The 13,381-nt window shown below is 36.4% G+C and overlaps 1 protein-coding gene across 1 annotated transcript; it reads right to left on the reverse strand.

Annotated features, from left to right (window-relative positions):
• Positions 1–6,147: 6,147 nt before the first annotated feature.
• Positions 6,148–9,836, reverse strand: LOC117340082 (homeobox protein vent1-like). The gene is made up of 3 exons (XM_033901858.1): positions 9,153–9,836; positions 7,739–7,902; positions 6,148–6,634 (listed from the first exon to the last, which is right to left on the reverse strand). The coding sequence occupies exons 1-3, from the start codon at positions 9,667–9,669 to the stop codon at positions 6,290–6,292; spliced, it is 1,026 nt and encodes a 341-aa protein (XP_033757749.1). The 5' UTR covers positions 9,670–9,836; the 3' UTR covers positions 6,148–6,289.
• Between the last annotated feature and the right edge of the window lie 3,545 nt (positions 9,837–13,381).

Below are 13,381 nucleotides of genomic sequence, written 5' to 3' on the forward strand. Positions count from 1 at the left end.
CTTGGTATCGTGCAGTTAAAATGTTTTAGTTAATTAAATATCTAGCGGTTTCATTGCTGTACAGGGAAATAATTCATTCAAAATCCAACTGCAGAAATATAAAAAGAATAATAAAAAGCTATAAGAGGTCTTATTTCTAATCACATTTGCAGCAAAGTAAGTTATTACATACCTAGCATGGTGGCCATAATTGTATTATACAAATGTATATACTTGCATATTGCTCTTTTTTTGCGAGTCATCGTTCTACCGAAATTTATATACACAGTACTTTCACTTTACTAATTCTGGCGAGTTGATCTGATCGAAATGTTATATCCGCAGTTTGAAGTTTTCGAATCTTCTATTACCAAAATGCAAAGATCAATAATTCTGGCGAGGTCGTTTTACAGAAATAATGAACAAGATGTATACGTTTAAGCTTCTTATTCTGGCGAGTTCGTTTTATCGATAGTATTTATACTTTCCTTCGCGTTATTAATTCTGGCTAATTTGTTTTACGGAAATGCATGGTGGCCTTTTTCGACAATGTTGCATTGGCGAACCCGCCAAACCAGAAGAGTGTCAGTGCGCCATGAGAACAGCGACAGTGCGCTATGCGACGAGTGACAATGCGCCTTGCGACGAGTGATAATGCGCCATGCGAAGAGCGACAAAGCGCCTTGCGACGAGTGACAATGCGCCTTGCGACGAGTGACAATGCGCCATGCGAAGAGCGACAATGCGCCTTGCGACGAGTGATAATGCACCTTGCGACGAGTGACAATGTGCCATGCGAAGAGCGACAATGCGCCATGCGAAGAGCGTCAATACGCGTATTTTTTGTGCGTATTGGCGATTTCATTTGTCGCTGGGCGCATTGCCACTTTTCGCATGGTGCACTGTCGTTCTTCACTTTGCGTTGGCGCTTAATTTTGCGTTGGCGTCCATACGACGCTGCAGCATTGTCGAAATCAGCCACCATATAGAAATGATACACAATTTAAGTCTTTTTTTCCTGTCGAGTTTGTTTTAAAACCACAGCTTTGTCGAAAGGGTGTATACTTTTATGTTGCTACAATATCGTTATTTTTCGGGTTTATTTTGCGGAATTGGTGGATACTTGCACGTCACTAAATCTGCCGAATCATTAATTTATCGACTAAAACTTAACAACTAATTATTGACGCCTTAATAAGTTTGACGAGCCGGATGTATTCGAGATGGCGTATACTTGCTTTTTGGTAATTCTGGTGAGGCTTTTATCATCGATATATAACTTTCACCTTCACCATTCTGCTGATTGTATTGTGTTCGCTGTGTGGGACCTCGACGTTTCTCATGAATAAATGTCACATCCGCAGAAAACGTCCAATCAATACCACGTGACTCTACATGCTTGTGTGTCTGTAACATATTCCTTCTAGGACAGAGTGGATCATGGCTGTCAATGTCAGAGTTGTTTATAACAGGAAATAACCAAATCAACCCAGACTTGTATACAAAGCTTGTGGAAACTCGTTCCGGCCTGATTATGTCAAATGTTGTCTATAATGTACACTTGTATTTCCATATGAATTCCACGCCATTTCAGTGATGTCTGGAGATGTACACTAGTTATATATGGAGGTATGCCCAGTGACACGACCCCTGGTTTCATCAACGACTTGCAATGTTCTAAAGGAATGCATTTTAGAAAATAAGAAATTCTCCTTAAATTCTGCAATTATTTCCTTTGAGAATTTTTAAGTTAATAGATGACTTAAACTCTAATTTTTTCATTGTACTCATTATTTTGTTTTTTGTTTGTTTTGTTTTTGTGTTGTTGTTGCGTTTTTTGTTTTTTGTTTTTTACTTTTATTTCATGTACAATATACATCATCAAAGTATTACCTAATCATCGTTATACACTGCTGTAATTCCTCACCCTCACTATTAAAATTATAATCTCATTTTCAGTCACCATTAAATCGCAAGGACATGCATCTTAGCACCATCATCCTCATCATGGTGCATCACTCCACATCACCAACTACAATACACGATATTCCGCATGCATTTGAACTCTAGCAGCCAGATATCATTTACATAATATACAAATATGTTGTCAATTGTAAATAGGTAAATACTTATAAAATTATATTTATAATCTATTAATTATAATGTATATTGATCTTTATTATATGATTGGTATGTGACACTATCACTCATTAATGTGATCACATGACATCACGTATTTTCTTCCTCATGACATCACCGAGGAGTCAATAAAAAGTGTTTTAATATGGCTAGAGTGTTTCCCTAATTCAAATTGGCCAATTTCCTATTTTCCTCACAAGGACCTATCAGTGAGTAGATCTGTTCGTGTTAAAAATAGCACAGATGGAAAATTACCAAGGCATTGTGGGCCTGTTCGTTTTATTTGAATATGGTCCAGGGCAGGTTCATAAAACCATGGATTGCCCTCAACAAAAGTCTGTATTTACATAGTATTAACTGGACAGACAGTAGCGTGTGAAAAATAAAAGAAGTCTGGGATGAGAAAGTGAAAGTAAAAAAGGAAAGGGTGGGGGTAGACCAGAAATAGTAAGTTTGGCCTTATTATGGGGCTTGAAATAGCCTGTTTTTAGATGTGTAAGTGCGTTTTATGTGTTGTGTAAAAATAATAAAAAATACTGATAACAATTTATTGATACTTCGCAAGTTGATACCAAATACCTTATTTATAAATCAACTAACTTTTTTTCCCCATTTAATCCATTGTACTTCAAACTTTTCCTTGGCAGAGTCAGCCTTATCAGTAGCAAAGTACAATGGAACTTTAATGTAGAAAGTCATGTGATATAGTGATCATTCCGTCAACTATGTGAGAATTTCGTCTATGTTAGACTTCCAGCAAGACACAACTTAAAAACTGTGCAATATGCTGAAAATGTGTAAGTCGGTTTCATTGTTCAACGCCCAGAGCCTACACAATACGTCCCTTTAAGAGCGTTGCCTGTTTGAATGGGGCGGACAGAAGTACCCCTTTATAGTGTCGTCTCACTGAAATATCATGTAGCAGACCTATCTCTCAGTGCATTTTACTGAAATGCATTGTAATGGGCACATTAACATGACATCTCTGTCATTCCGTTATACTGAAATTTCATGTAGCAGGCACATTAGCATGACATCCCTCTCCGTCTATTATTCCGACACCGGAATAGGATTGTTACGTGTCCTTGTACATCCTCTGTCTGTACACCCTCTGTCGAGGGTCAAACAAAGAGCATCTCGTGCCTTTATAAGGATACGTATCAATTTGTTATGGCAATGGGGACACAATCAATAGTCTTCTTAACATGAACAAAAGCTCCACTCAAAACAGGAAATTGTTGAGATAGACACTAGGAATAACACGATTTTGTGATGAAGGTCCCAAATTTAATCGCCTCATACGACAAATCGTATAATGGGGAATTCTGGTACCATTCTTACACCCTACCTAAAGAGTCTGAAGGGACAGTGTATCAATAGAATCCCCGATAAATTCTTACACTTCAACAGGCAATCTTATCTTAACTAGTATTAAATGTTTTTTTTTTCTTGTCCGCCAAATGCGCCTTTTCAGTTTTAAGGCAGTAAAACAAAATGTCCGACATGCGGCCATTTCGATTTTGAGAATTGCAGTTTGTTATTAATATTTATCAGAAAATATTTCAGAATCTTAAAAGCATAGTATTTACGATATAACCTCAGAAAAAACAACATCAATTTTAATTGATATAACTGTTTAAAGCGTAAAGAAGAAGAAAGTGTCCTTTCATCTTGAATATTCCGCGAAAAATACTATTTCGGTACGATAATTAGTGAGATGGTGGGAAAGTGTCGTCTATATCTCCTTAATCTCGATCATGGCAGTGAAAATAAAACAATGTCGGGTATCTTTTAAATACATTTATTCATCTTGAGAGTCATCTCCTTACAAACGAGACATATATTTTTACGTGAAGATTGCCAATCCTATGACTGACGATAAAAGTCCATCTTATATTTTGCTGTTGAAGTTTTGTACGTTCAATTTTGAGACTGATCAGAAGAAAAAAAAACACGGTCATATTTTGTCTACTAAAAAAAAGAGAGAAAATTTAAAGAACCAATGAAGATCCTTCTAGGATATCCGGGGGAATTAAGGAACTTAGTTGCTTGGTCAATTCTAAGGCAAACATACGTCATCTTTGCTGAAAGCCCGCGTTACTAGTCTACGGGTTTGAAGTTACAAGTCTGTCAGAAGCTGTCATTATTGTATGTTAGTAAAACGTCAGTTTCTGAAGTAGAATAAGACACTTTAGTTTTCGTTTTGTAGTTCGGAAGTCCCTACCATTGTTTGGACCTACTGAACATCGAGGTACAAGTCGGCGTAGGCTAGATTTCTGGCTTAGTGTAACATTCGTCACCAATGAATACCAAAAATTTTAACTCCAATACACATTATTTTTTTCAGTCCCCGTGCCGATGGTTTTTCTCCGGGTACTCCGGCTTTCCTCCATCTCCAAAACCTGGCACGTCCTTAAATGACCCTGGCTGTTAAAAGGACGTTAAACAAAAACAAAGAAACAAACATATTACCTAAGAATTTGTTCAAAAATCCATAGTTAGCCAAGAGGCTATTGAGGAACCTAAATCCAAAGGGGCCTAACTCCTACCAAAAAAGCAGTCTTAAAAACTTTTTAAAGTATATTCATCAGTAGATCAGATTCTTATTAAAATTTCCACAAAATACAAAGAAAAAATGAATAATGATGTAAAAAAAATATGGGTTGTTCTTAAATAATATGATTACAGTCATCTTAATGGATATAAAACCGTGTGTAAATTTTAAATCGGGACACAAAACAGGAACTCGATATACGCAAAATAAAAGATAAAATAATCTGCTGTTAGTATTTATAATCAGAAACATGTCTTATGTGTTATATATGTTTCTGGTAAATCCGGGCAGTCATTCTTTAAATGTGCTGCATAAAGAATCAGTATAATCCACTGGACACAAGAATAGGTTGTTACAGTTGTATACATACGTCACCAAAAGTTACATACTTTACACTATCACCACCCTCCAATAGTTACATACTTTACACTATCCCCACCCTCCAAAAGTTATATACTTTACACTATCCCCACCCTCCAAATGTTACATACTTTACACTATTATCACCCTCCAAATGTTACATACTTTACACTATTACCACCCTCCAAATGTTACATACTTTACACTATCCCCACCCTCCAAATGTTACATACTTTACACTATCCCCACCCACCAAAAGTTACATACTTTACACTATCACCACCCTTCAAAAGTTACATACTTTACACTATTACCACCCTCCAAAAGTTACATACTTTACACTATTATCACCCTCTAAAAGTTACATACTTTACATTTTTACTACCCTCCAAAAGTTACATACTTTACACTATTACCACCCTCCAAAAGTTACATACTTTACACTATTACCACCCTCTAAAAGTTACATACTTAACACTATTACCACCCTCTAAAAGTTACATACTTTACACTATTACCACCCTCTAAAAGTTACATACTTTACATTATTACTACCCACCAAATGTTACATACTTTACACTATTACCACCCTCCAAAAGTTACATACTTTACACTATTATCACCCTCTAAAGGTTACATACTTTACATTATTACTACCCACCAAATGTTACATACTTTACACTATTACCACCCACCAAATGTTACATACTTTACATTATTACTACCCACCAAAAGTTACATACTTTACACTATTACCACCCTCCAAAAGTTACATACTTTACACAATTACCACCCTCCAAAAGTTACATACTTTACACAATTACCACCCTCCAAAAGTTACATACTTAACACTATTACCTCCCTGCAATAATTCTTGCTTGATATCTAAAAATAATAAATATGAACAAAACGGTCTGCATCTAATTCATATATAACAGATCGTAACCCAAGCGGAAACCACTCGGCCTTTCTTGGATATATTTAATTAATTTTGGCCGAACTCTCCGTTTCCTGAGGGCATAATCTATTAATACACAGTGAACTGTATGTTTCTCATCGAGCGCACCTGGCCCTTTCCGTTGATAATCAAAGAACAAATAAAGTAAACAAATATAGTAATTATATCTATTTATTAAGTTTGGCACTTGTGGATCAATACATTAAGTTTTAAAACATATATCATGTACGTATATTTGTCATATTCCTTTTAACGGGCATTTACAACATTGTATTCTGTCGAATGATTCAGTTCCTTTGTCAACTGTAACCCTCAGTTTGATTGGTCGGGCGCATAGATCCAGGTGAATTTTCAAGACTGTTTGTCATTGGATGAAATCTTGAGTAAAAAGACATGTGCTGCGATGTTCGAAAGATCGGTGGCTGGGGACTCGATGTTGATGAAGGGAAGTTCGGAATACTATCGTCTCTCATCATTTGGTGGTGTCTGTTGTTGATTGTGTACGGCGGAGGACAAGGAATTCCGAGCGCCTGTAACTGAGATATATCAACGCCACCTGTCGGTAGAGGCATGCCTCCCTGGAACGAGTCATCTTTATGATTTCGCTTTTCCTTCATCCTCCTGTTCTGAAACCACGTTTTCACCTGTTAAAAGAACAAATAAAATAGTTAATAAAAGATAACCAATTTTATATCACAACAATGTCAATTTAAGAGCTTAACATGCACATCATCTGAAAAAAAAATGTTTGTTTGATTGTCAAAACGTACAAAGGGATTGGGCACAAGTTTTTGCAAATCATCAACGCCCTTTCCCAAAACAAATACAAAATTACAATATTTGACAAAATAAAGGCTAAAGGTCATCAATTCAATATTTGTGTAACATCTTAATGTCCCCTTAATGAATGAGAATAGTGACAATACTTGCTGCCGCAATTGCATGATTCGGAAGAAGCGACTATAAGAATATGATATTTTCTCTTCTTTTTGAGCAATTTACTTCTTCCTAATGTCCTTGTTAGGGCCACGCATTTTCGTTCTCTCAACCTTAAGTCGAAATCGCAAGAATGCGAAAAAGCGACGGAGAGGGAGCGGAAAGGCACTCTCTCCGTCGCGTTTTCGACCTAAGTTCGAGAGAGCGAGAATACGAGATTTGATATTTGGCCCTAACGAGCAACCATACTCCTCTAACACTGTGTCAGTCTTTTGACCCTTTGGCGGAGAGTGACAGAGTCGCTCAGATTGTTAGTTGCTCAGCATTCTGTCAGTAGGACAGCTGGTTTAGCCACAGGCACATATTCCCATCATGGTAGGGTCTTATTGGGTATACAAATCCGGCATCAGTTCCGCTCTATCGCAAGAACGGAGAAGGAAAACACGAACATACTATACGAATGCAGCTCGTACACAGTGGCAGTCGTCCTCAGATGACCATAGCTATATTGATAGGACGTTAAACAATACAAATCCAACACAAATCGTCACAATTCATGATCGCCATTATAATACTGGAATGTTCGTCTTACACAGAATGAACACTAATATATTATTATTAAATAACCCTTTATATACATATTGTTATGTACATGACATCACTGGTCTTTAGAAATTACGCTAGTTAACACAAATGTGTAAAATCCTGTCGAGCGGCAGAGGGGAGGCGACTCTTACGGTACATGGACATAAGTCGGATCTAGTTCAGTTTCACTTCATTCTCAGTATTTGTAACTGGTCATTATTACTCACCTGTTGGTCAGTCAGTCCTAGTTCTACGGCCAATTTTGACCTCTCGCCAGCCGGAAGATATTTCTGGGATTTATATCTAACTTCCAGTGTCTGGATCTGGTCATCGGAAAACGCTGTTCTCGCCTTCTTTGGTCGAGGGGTTTCGCCAATACCTTCATCCGAATCTAGAAAATGAATGAATGAATGAATTACAGTATGAATGAATGAATGAATTACAGTATGAATGAATGAATGAATTACAGTATAAATAAATCAATGACTGAATGAATGAACGAATTACAGTATGAATGGATGGATGGATGGATGGATGGATGGATGGATGGATGGATGGATGGATGGATGATGGATGGATGGATGGATGGATGGATGGATTACAGCATGGATGAATGAATTGCAGCATGGATGAATGAATGAATTACACCATGGATGAATGAATGAATTACAGTATGATGAATGAATTAGTGAATTACAGTATTGATGAATGAATGAATGAATGAACAAATTACAGTATGAATGAATGAACAAATTACAGTATAAATAAATCAATGACTAAATGAATGAACGAATTACAGTATGAATGGATGGATGGATGGATGGATGATGGATGGATGGATGGATGGATGGATGCATGCATGGATGGATGGGTGGATGCATGCATGCATGGATGCATGTATGGATGAATGAATTGCACCATAGATGAATGATTGAATTACAGCATGGATGAATGAATGAATTACAGTATGATGAATGAATTAGTGAATTACAGTATTGATGAATGAATAAATGAATGAATAACTGAATGAATAAATGAATGAATAAATGAATGAATAAATGAATGAATGAATAAATGAATGAACAAATTACAGTATGAATGAATGAATGAACGAATTACAATATGGATGAATGAATGAATGAACGAATTACAATATGGATGAATGAATGAATGAATGAATGAATGAATGAATGAATGAATGAACAAGACAGGATGACCTAATACTAGAACATTACATTTCAATAACTTTTTACATTGTGATTCATTACACTCAGTACAATATGTGCGTTTTACGGGTCATGTGTGAATTACAAAATAGCTTCTTTCTTTTTTAAGCACTATTTACTGTTAACATAAAATGTAAGTTTGTGTTATCGCGGTTGTATTCCGGTATAATGTGTGTCGTAATTGATATAACTTGGGCGTAATTAATCAGAAAATGGATCGAAGCTCTCCTATTTCACGATAAAATATCGGGCTATTTTTTGTATAAACTGGTAGTGTTTCTGTAGAACTGATAGCTTCAGATATATTTTAGATTAGTCAACAATTTCCCAATCATGAACACGGCACAAGTCGGTATTATTTTTTATCACTGGCTTTGACATACGTATACAATTTACATGTAGTGTTAAACCATACCTGAAGTCCCACAACTTGAATCATTATCCGTAAAACTATCGTTGTGAATCTGTACTTGAGAAATGCTTCTGTTTCTTGGTTTACGTGCATCTACATCAATGCGCTTGCGCTTCAAAGAATTTCCGGTAACAGGTGACAATGAGCTGTTATTCTGCTCACCAACTTCAGCAACAATGCGGCTGCGCTTTTTACAACTTCCGGGTAAAGATGGCGTACTGTTTTGAGAAGAGTATCCGTCATCAGAAATAAGTCGAAATGCGTCTCTTAAGTTTGTCAAAGGAGAATTAAACTGTCCTTGTGAGATACGCGGCGATGTTTGTCCAATATTTGTGTAATATGGGCTAGAAAAGACACCTGTAGTTATATCTCCCAGATTTGTGCCGTCGCCATCTTGCCATGGGTTTCTGTTGATGAAGTAGGTTCCGTAATGACCACCGGCGGGAGTTTCCTCTGTACGGCTGCTTTTGGCCAGATTCTCAATAGAAAATGACATTTTCTTATTGTCTGTTGTCGCCATATTAACTGTCACTCTCTTGAGCACCTCAGACTCAATATGTTGATCTGAACTTTGAACAGCAAAGTCACAAAATATTTTCAAGAATGAAATTGAAGACGTTGAAATATTTCCAAAAACAAACAAAAATGATCTCAAGACGCCAGTGCGAAATCCATGTGTCCACACAATGAATGTCAAAACAATTTTGAACTCGAAATTTGAGCGACACTCTTTTTATACCAAAAATAGTTCTAACAAAACCTAATTGACACGTTCTATGATTGTTTGTCACCCTGCCTGATTTGTGACGCTTATAACAACACAAGCCGACCAGATCCTCGGAAACCTGTTCGGGTGTTGATACAGGTCCCTATTGTTATCTTAATTAATTAGCCGATGGTCGATTTCGAACACTAATTTGGGCTGAGAGATCCCTACACCTGTGATTACCGTGGTAATTAGCGAACGTGTTGATAGCGGGTTCAGGCCATTTGTGTTGTGACAGTGCTCGACCTGGCGGTTATTTTAAAATAAAATTATCGCTAATTACAATTGAGTCTAACACGTCATTGATAGTTAACACTAATACTGAGCACATCGTTATCATCTATTGAAATTAATATCTAGCGATTCAGATTTCTGTCAATCATAATATCGTCTTTCCTTTCACCCCTAAAGGACAACATTTGACCCATGTTTCAATGTAAGTCGAGGCTTTTTTTACTTCAAGCGATCACACGAACATCAATTTACGTTAATCCCAGCATTGATCGGCACTATGGAAAGATTAGGATACTTTAAATTTAAATATTTTGATGTCTTTTGAAACTGTTGATAAAATCTACGATTGGTTTGTGATCAAACAAGACAGATTATACAGGGATTAACGATATATATTATCATAACGAAGCTATTGATTAGCATTAGTAACGGGGATTAAAATAATTCAATTATATTTCATATATATATTATTCACTCAAAATACATCAAAGATTGAAATAAACATCAAAGACAATTTAATGTCTTAACATCATTTCAATGTAATGTGACGCAATCGACATATTTCTATGAATAATGTATAACATACATATTTCTCTATGAATTAAAAACAGTATTTCTATCAATAATTTATGAAATGTTCATAGATTGAAATCCTAAGAATCTTAATATTTTATTGTGTTAATTATGCAATAATTAAGTGACTTAAATTATGATAAATTAATAGATCATTTGACTGATGATGGTTCCTGAGAATGTGGTGCACTAGTTGAAAATGCTTAACACTTTTTTTTCTGGAGCATCCTCTTTACTCTTATTTTCAGATGTCATAATACTCAGTACTTAATCTCCTAGGTTTCACTAGATATCTATAACATATGGTTCTGTTGAAACGTCAAATAAAATTAATAAAACCATTTTATATCATGCAAGTACCTACTTAACGAAACCAAAAGTATTTCTAACTTATAAATAAGTTATCGGAAATATAAGTAGCTAAATGTTAATTGTTATATATCTGCCTACGTATGTTTGTATATTAACATTTGTTCACGTGAATGAAAATGAGCTTTTGTTTGTGTATTGTCCACTGTAACAATTTGGTTAACAATTTAACACCATAGGTTGGGATACCAAATGGTTACAGGGAGTACCACATTGCTACAGGGAGTACCACATTGTTACAGGGAGTAGCGAATGGTTACAGGGGGTACCATATTGTTACAGGGAGTACCAAATTGTTACAGGGAGTACCAAATGGTTACAGGGAGTACCAGATTGTTACAGGGAGTAACACATTGTTACAGGGGGTACCACATTGTAACAGGGAGTACCAAATGGTTACAGGGAGTACCAGATTGTTACAGGGAGTACCACATTGTTACAGGGAGTACCAAATTGTTATAGGAAGTACCAAATTGTTACAGGGGGTACCGCATTGTTTCAGGGAGTACCAAATTGTTACAGGGAGTACCACATTGTTACAGGAAGTACCAGATTGTTATAGGAAGTACCAAATTGTTACAGGGGGTACCGCATTGTTACAGGGGGTACCAGATTGTTACAGGAAGTACCAGATTGTTATAGAAAGTACCAAATTGTTACAGGGAGTACCAAATGGTTACAGGGAGTACCAAATGGTTACAGGGAGTACCAAGTAGTTACAGAGAATACCAAGTAGTTACAGGGAGTACAAAGTAGTTACAGGGAGTACCAAGTAGTTACAGGGCGTACCAAGTAGTTACAGGGAGTACCAAGTAGTTACAGAGAATACCAAGTAGTTACAGGGAGTACAAAGTAGTTACAGAGAGTACCAAGTAGTTACAGGGAGTACCAAGTAGTTACAGAGAATACCAAGTAGTTACAGGGAGTACAAAGTAGTTACAGGGAGTACCAAGTAGTTACAGGGAGTATCAAGTAGTTAAGAGGGCGTACCAAGTAGTTACAGGGAGTACCAAGTAGTTACAGGGAGTACCAAATGGTTACAGGGAGTACCAAGTAGTTACAGAGAATACCAAGTAGTTACAGGGAGTACAAAGTAGTTACAGGGAGTATCGAGTAGTTAGAGGGCGTACCAAGTAGTTACAGGGAGTACCAAGTAGTTAGTACCAAGTAGTTACAGGGAGTACCAAGTAGTTACAGACGTACCAAGTTGTTACAGGGGGTACTAAGTAGTTACAGGGAGTATCAACTAGTTACAGGGAGTACAAAGTAGTTACAGGGAGTACCAAGTAGTTACAGGGAGTACCAAGTAGTTACAGGGAGTACCAAGTAGTTACAGGGAGTACTAAGTAGTTACAGGGAGTACCAAGTAGTTACAGGGAGTACCAAGTAGTTACAGGGAGTACCAAGTAGTTACAGGGTTACCAAAGTAGCAAATATTGAAGTTCTATATAGAGACATCAAATGGGAAAACTAATAGAGGCCAATTTCATCAATATTCACTTAAAATTTTCCATAGGAAAGCAATACAGAATTCAAAGAAGGTTCCTTTACTCGGATGTTTTTCGGGGCCAGATCATCGTAAAACACACAGATTAAAACATTTATCCTAAAATTGTCTACAAAAGACCGCCTAACTATTTATCATATCTAGTCTCTACAAGAATTTCTGGCATTCGTACACACAATATAAGCTGATCATTATGCACAAAAAAGTTACATGTATAATGAATCATTTTCAGCTTCTTCAATTTGCCTCTGGAATCAACTACCGTATAAATATGCCAGTTAATGTACTTAAAACATATCTTTATAAGGACAAAGCTGGTAAAGCCGTTTAAGATCGATTTGCAAAATCTTCAATTACGTATGCACAAAGGGCAGAACAAATACAAAGTGACGTAATTTATTTTTCAATAATTAAAAAAAAAACGTTTTTTTTTATTCTCCACTTTATATCAGCAGTCATTCTACGTTATTATTTTAATAAACTTCATTTTATACAAAACGAAAAGGATCTCAGACGGTCATACATAACAGTATCTCATAACGAATGTGTTATTAATGCGACGAAAAAAGATAATCGCCTTTGTCCCAGCGAAGAGACAATGCCTCCCAAATTATAGATCACAGGGGCTCGTTTCGAGATTTTGAGTAATTCTATATTGTACGACATCAGTTAATTTTGCCCTAAATTAGCGTCCTGGCTCTTATTTAATTGGACAGGTAAATGTTCGATTTTTTATGTCATAACTGGCTTAGTTAAAGATTGAATGTTGCTTTAGATTGTGGC

The sequence above is a fragment of the Pecten maximus genome, chromosome 12, assembly GCF_902652985.1.
Source record: "Pecten maximus chromosome 12, xPecMax1.1, whole genome shotgun sequence".
NCBI lineage: Eukaryota > Metazoa > Mollusca > Bivalvia > Pectinida > Pectinidae > Pecten > Pecten maximus.

Bases quoted from the DNA above. Each gene is read 5' to 3' on its own strand.
- LOC117340082 (XM_033901858.1), bottom strand. From the start codon at position 9,669: ATGGCGACAACAGACAATAAGAAAATGTCATTTTCTATTGAGAATCTG. The intron at 7,903-9,152 runs GTATGGTTTAAC...TTCATTTTCTAG, and splicing joins TTCAAGTTGTGGGACTTCAG to ATTCGGATGAAGGTATTGGC. The intron at 6,635-7,738 runs GTGAGTAATAAT...TTCTTTTAACAG, and splicing joins TAGGACTGACTGACCAACAG to GTGAAAACGTGGTTTCAGAA.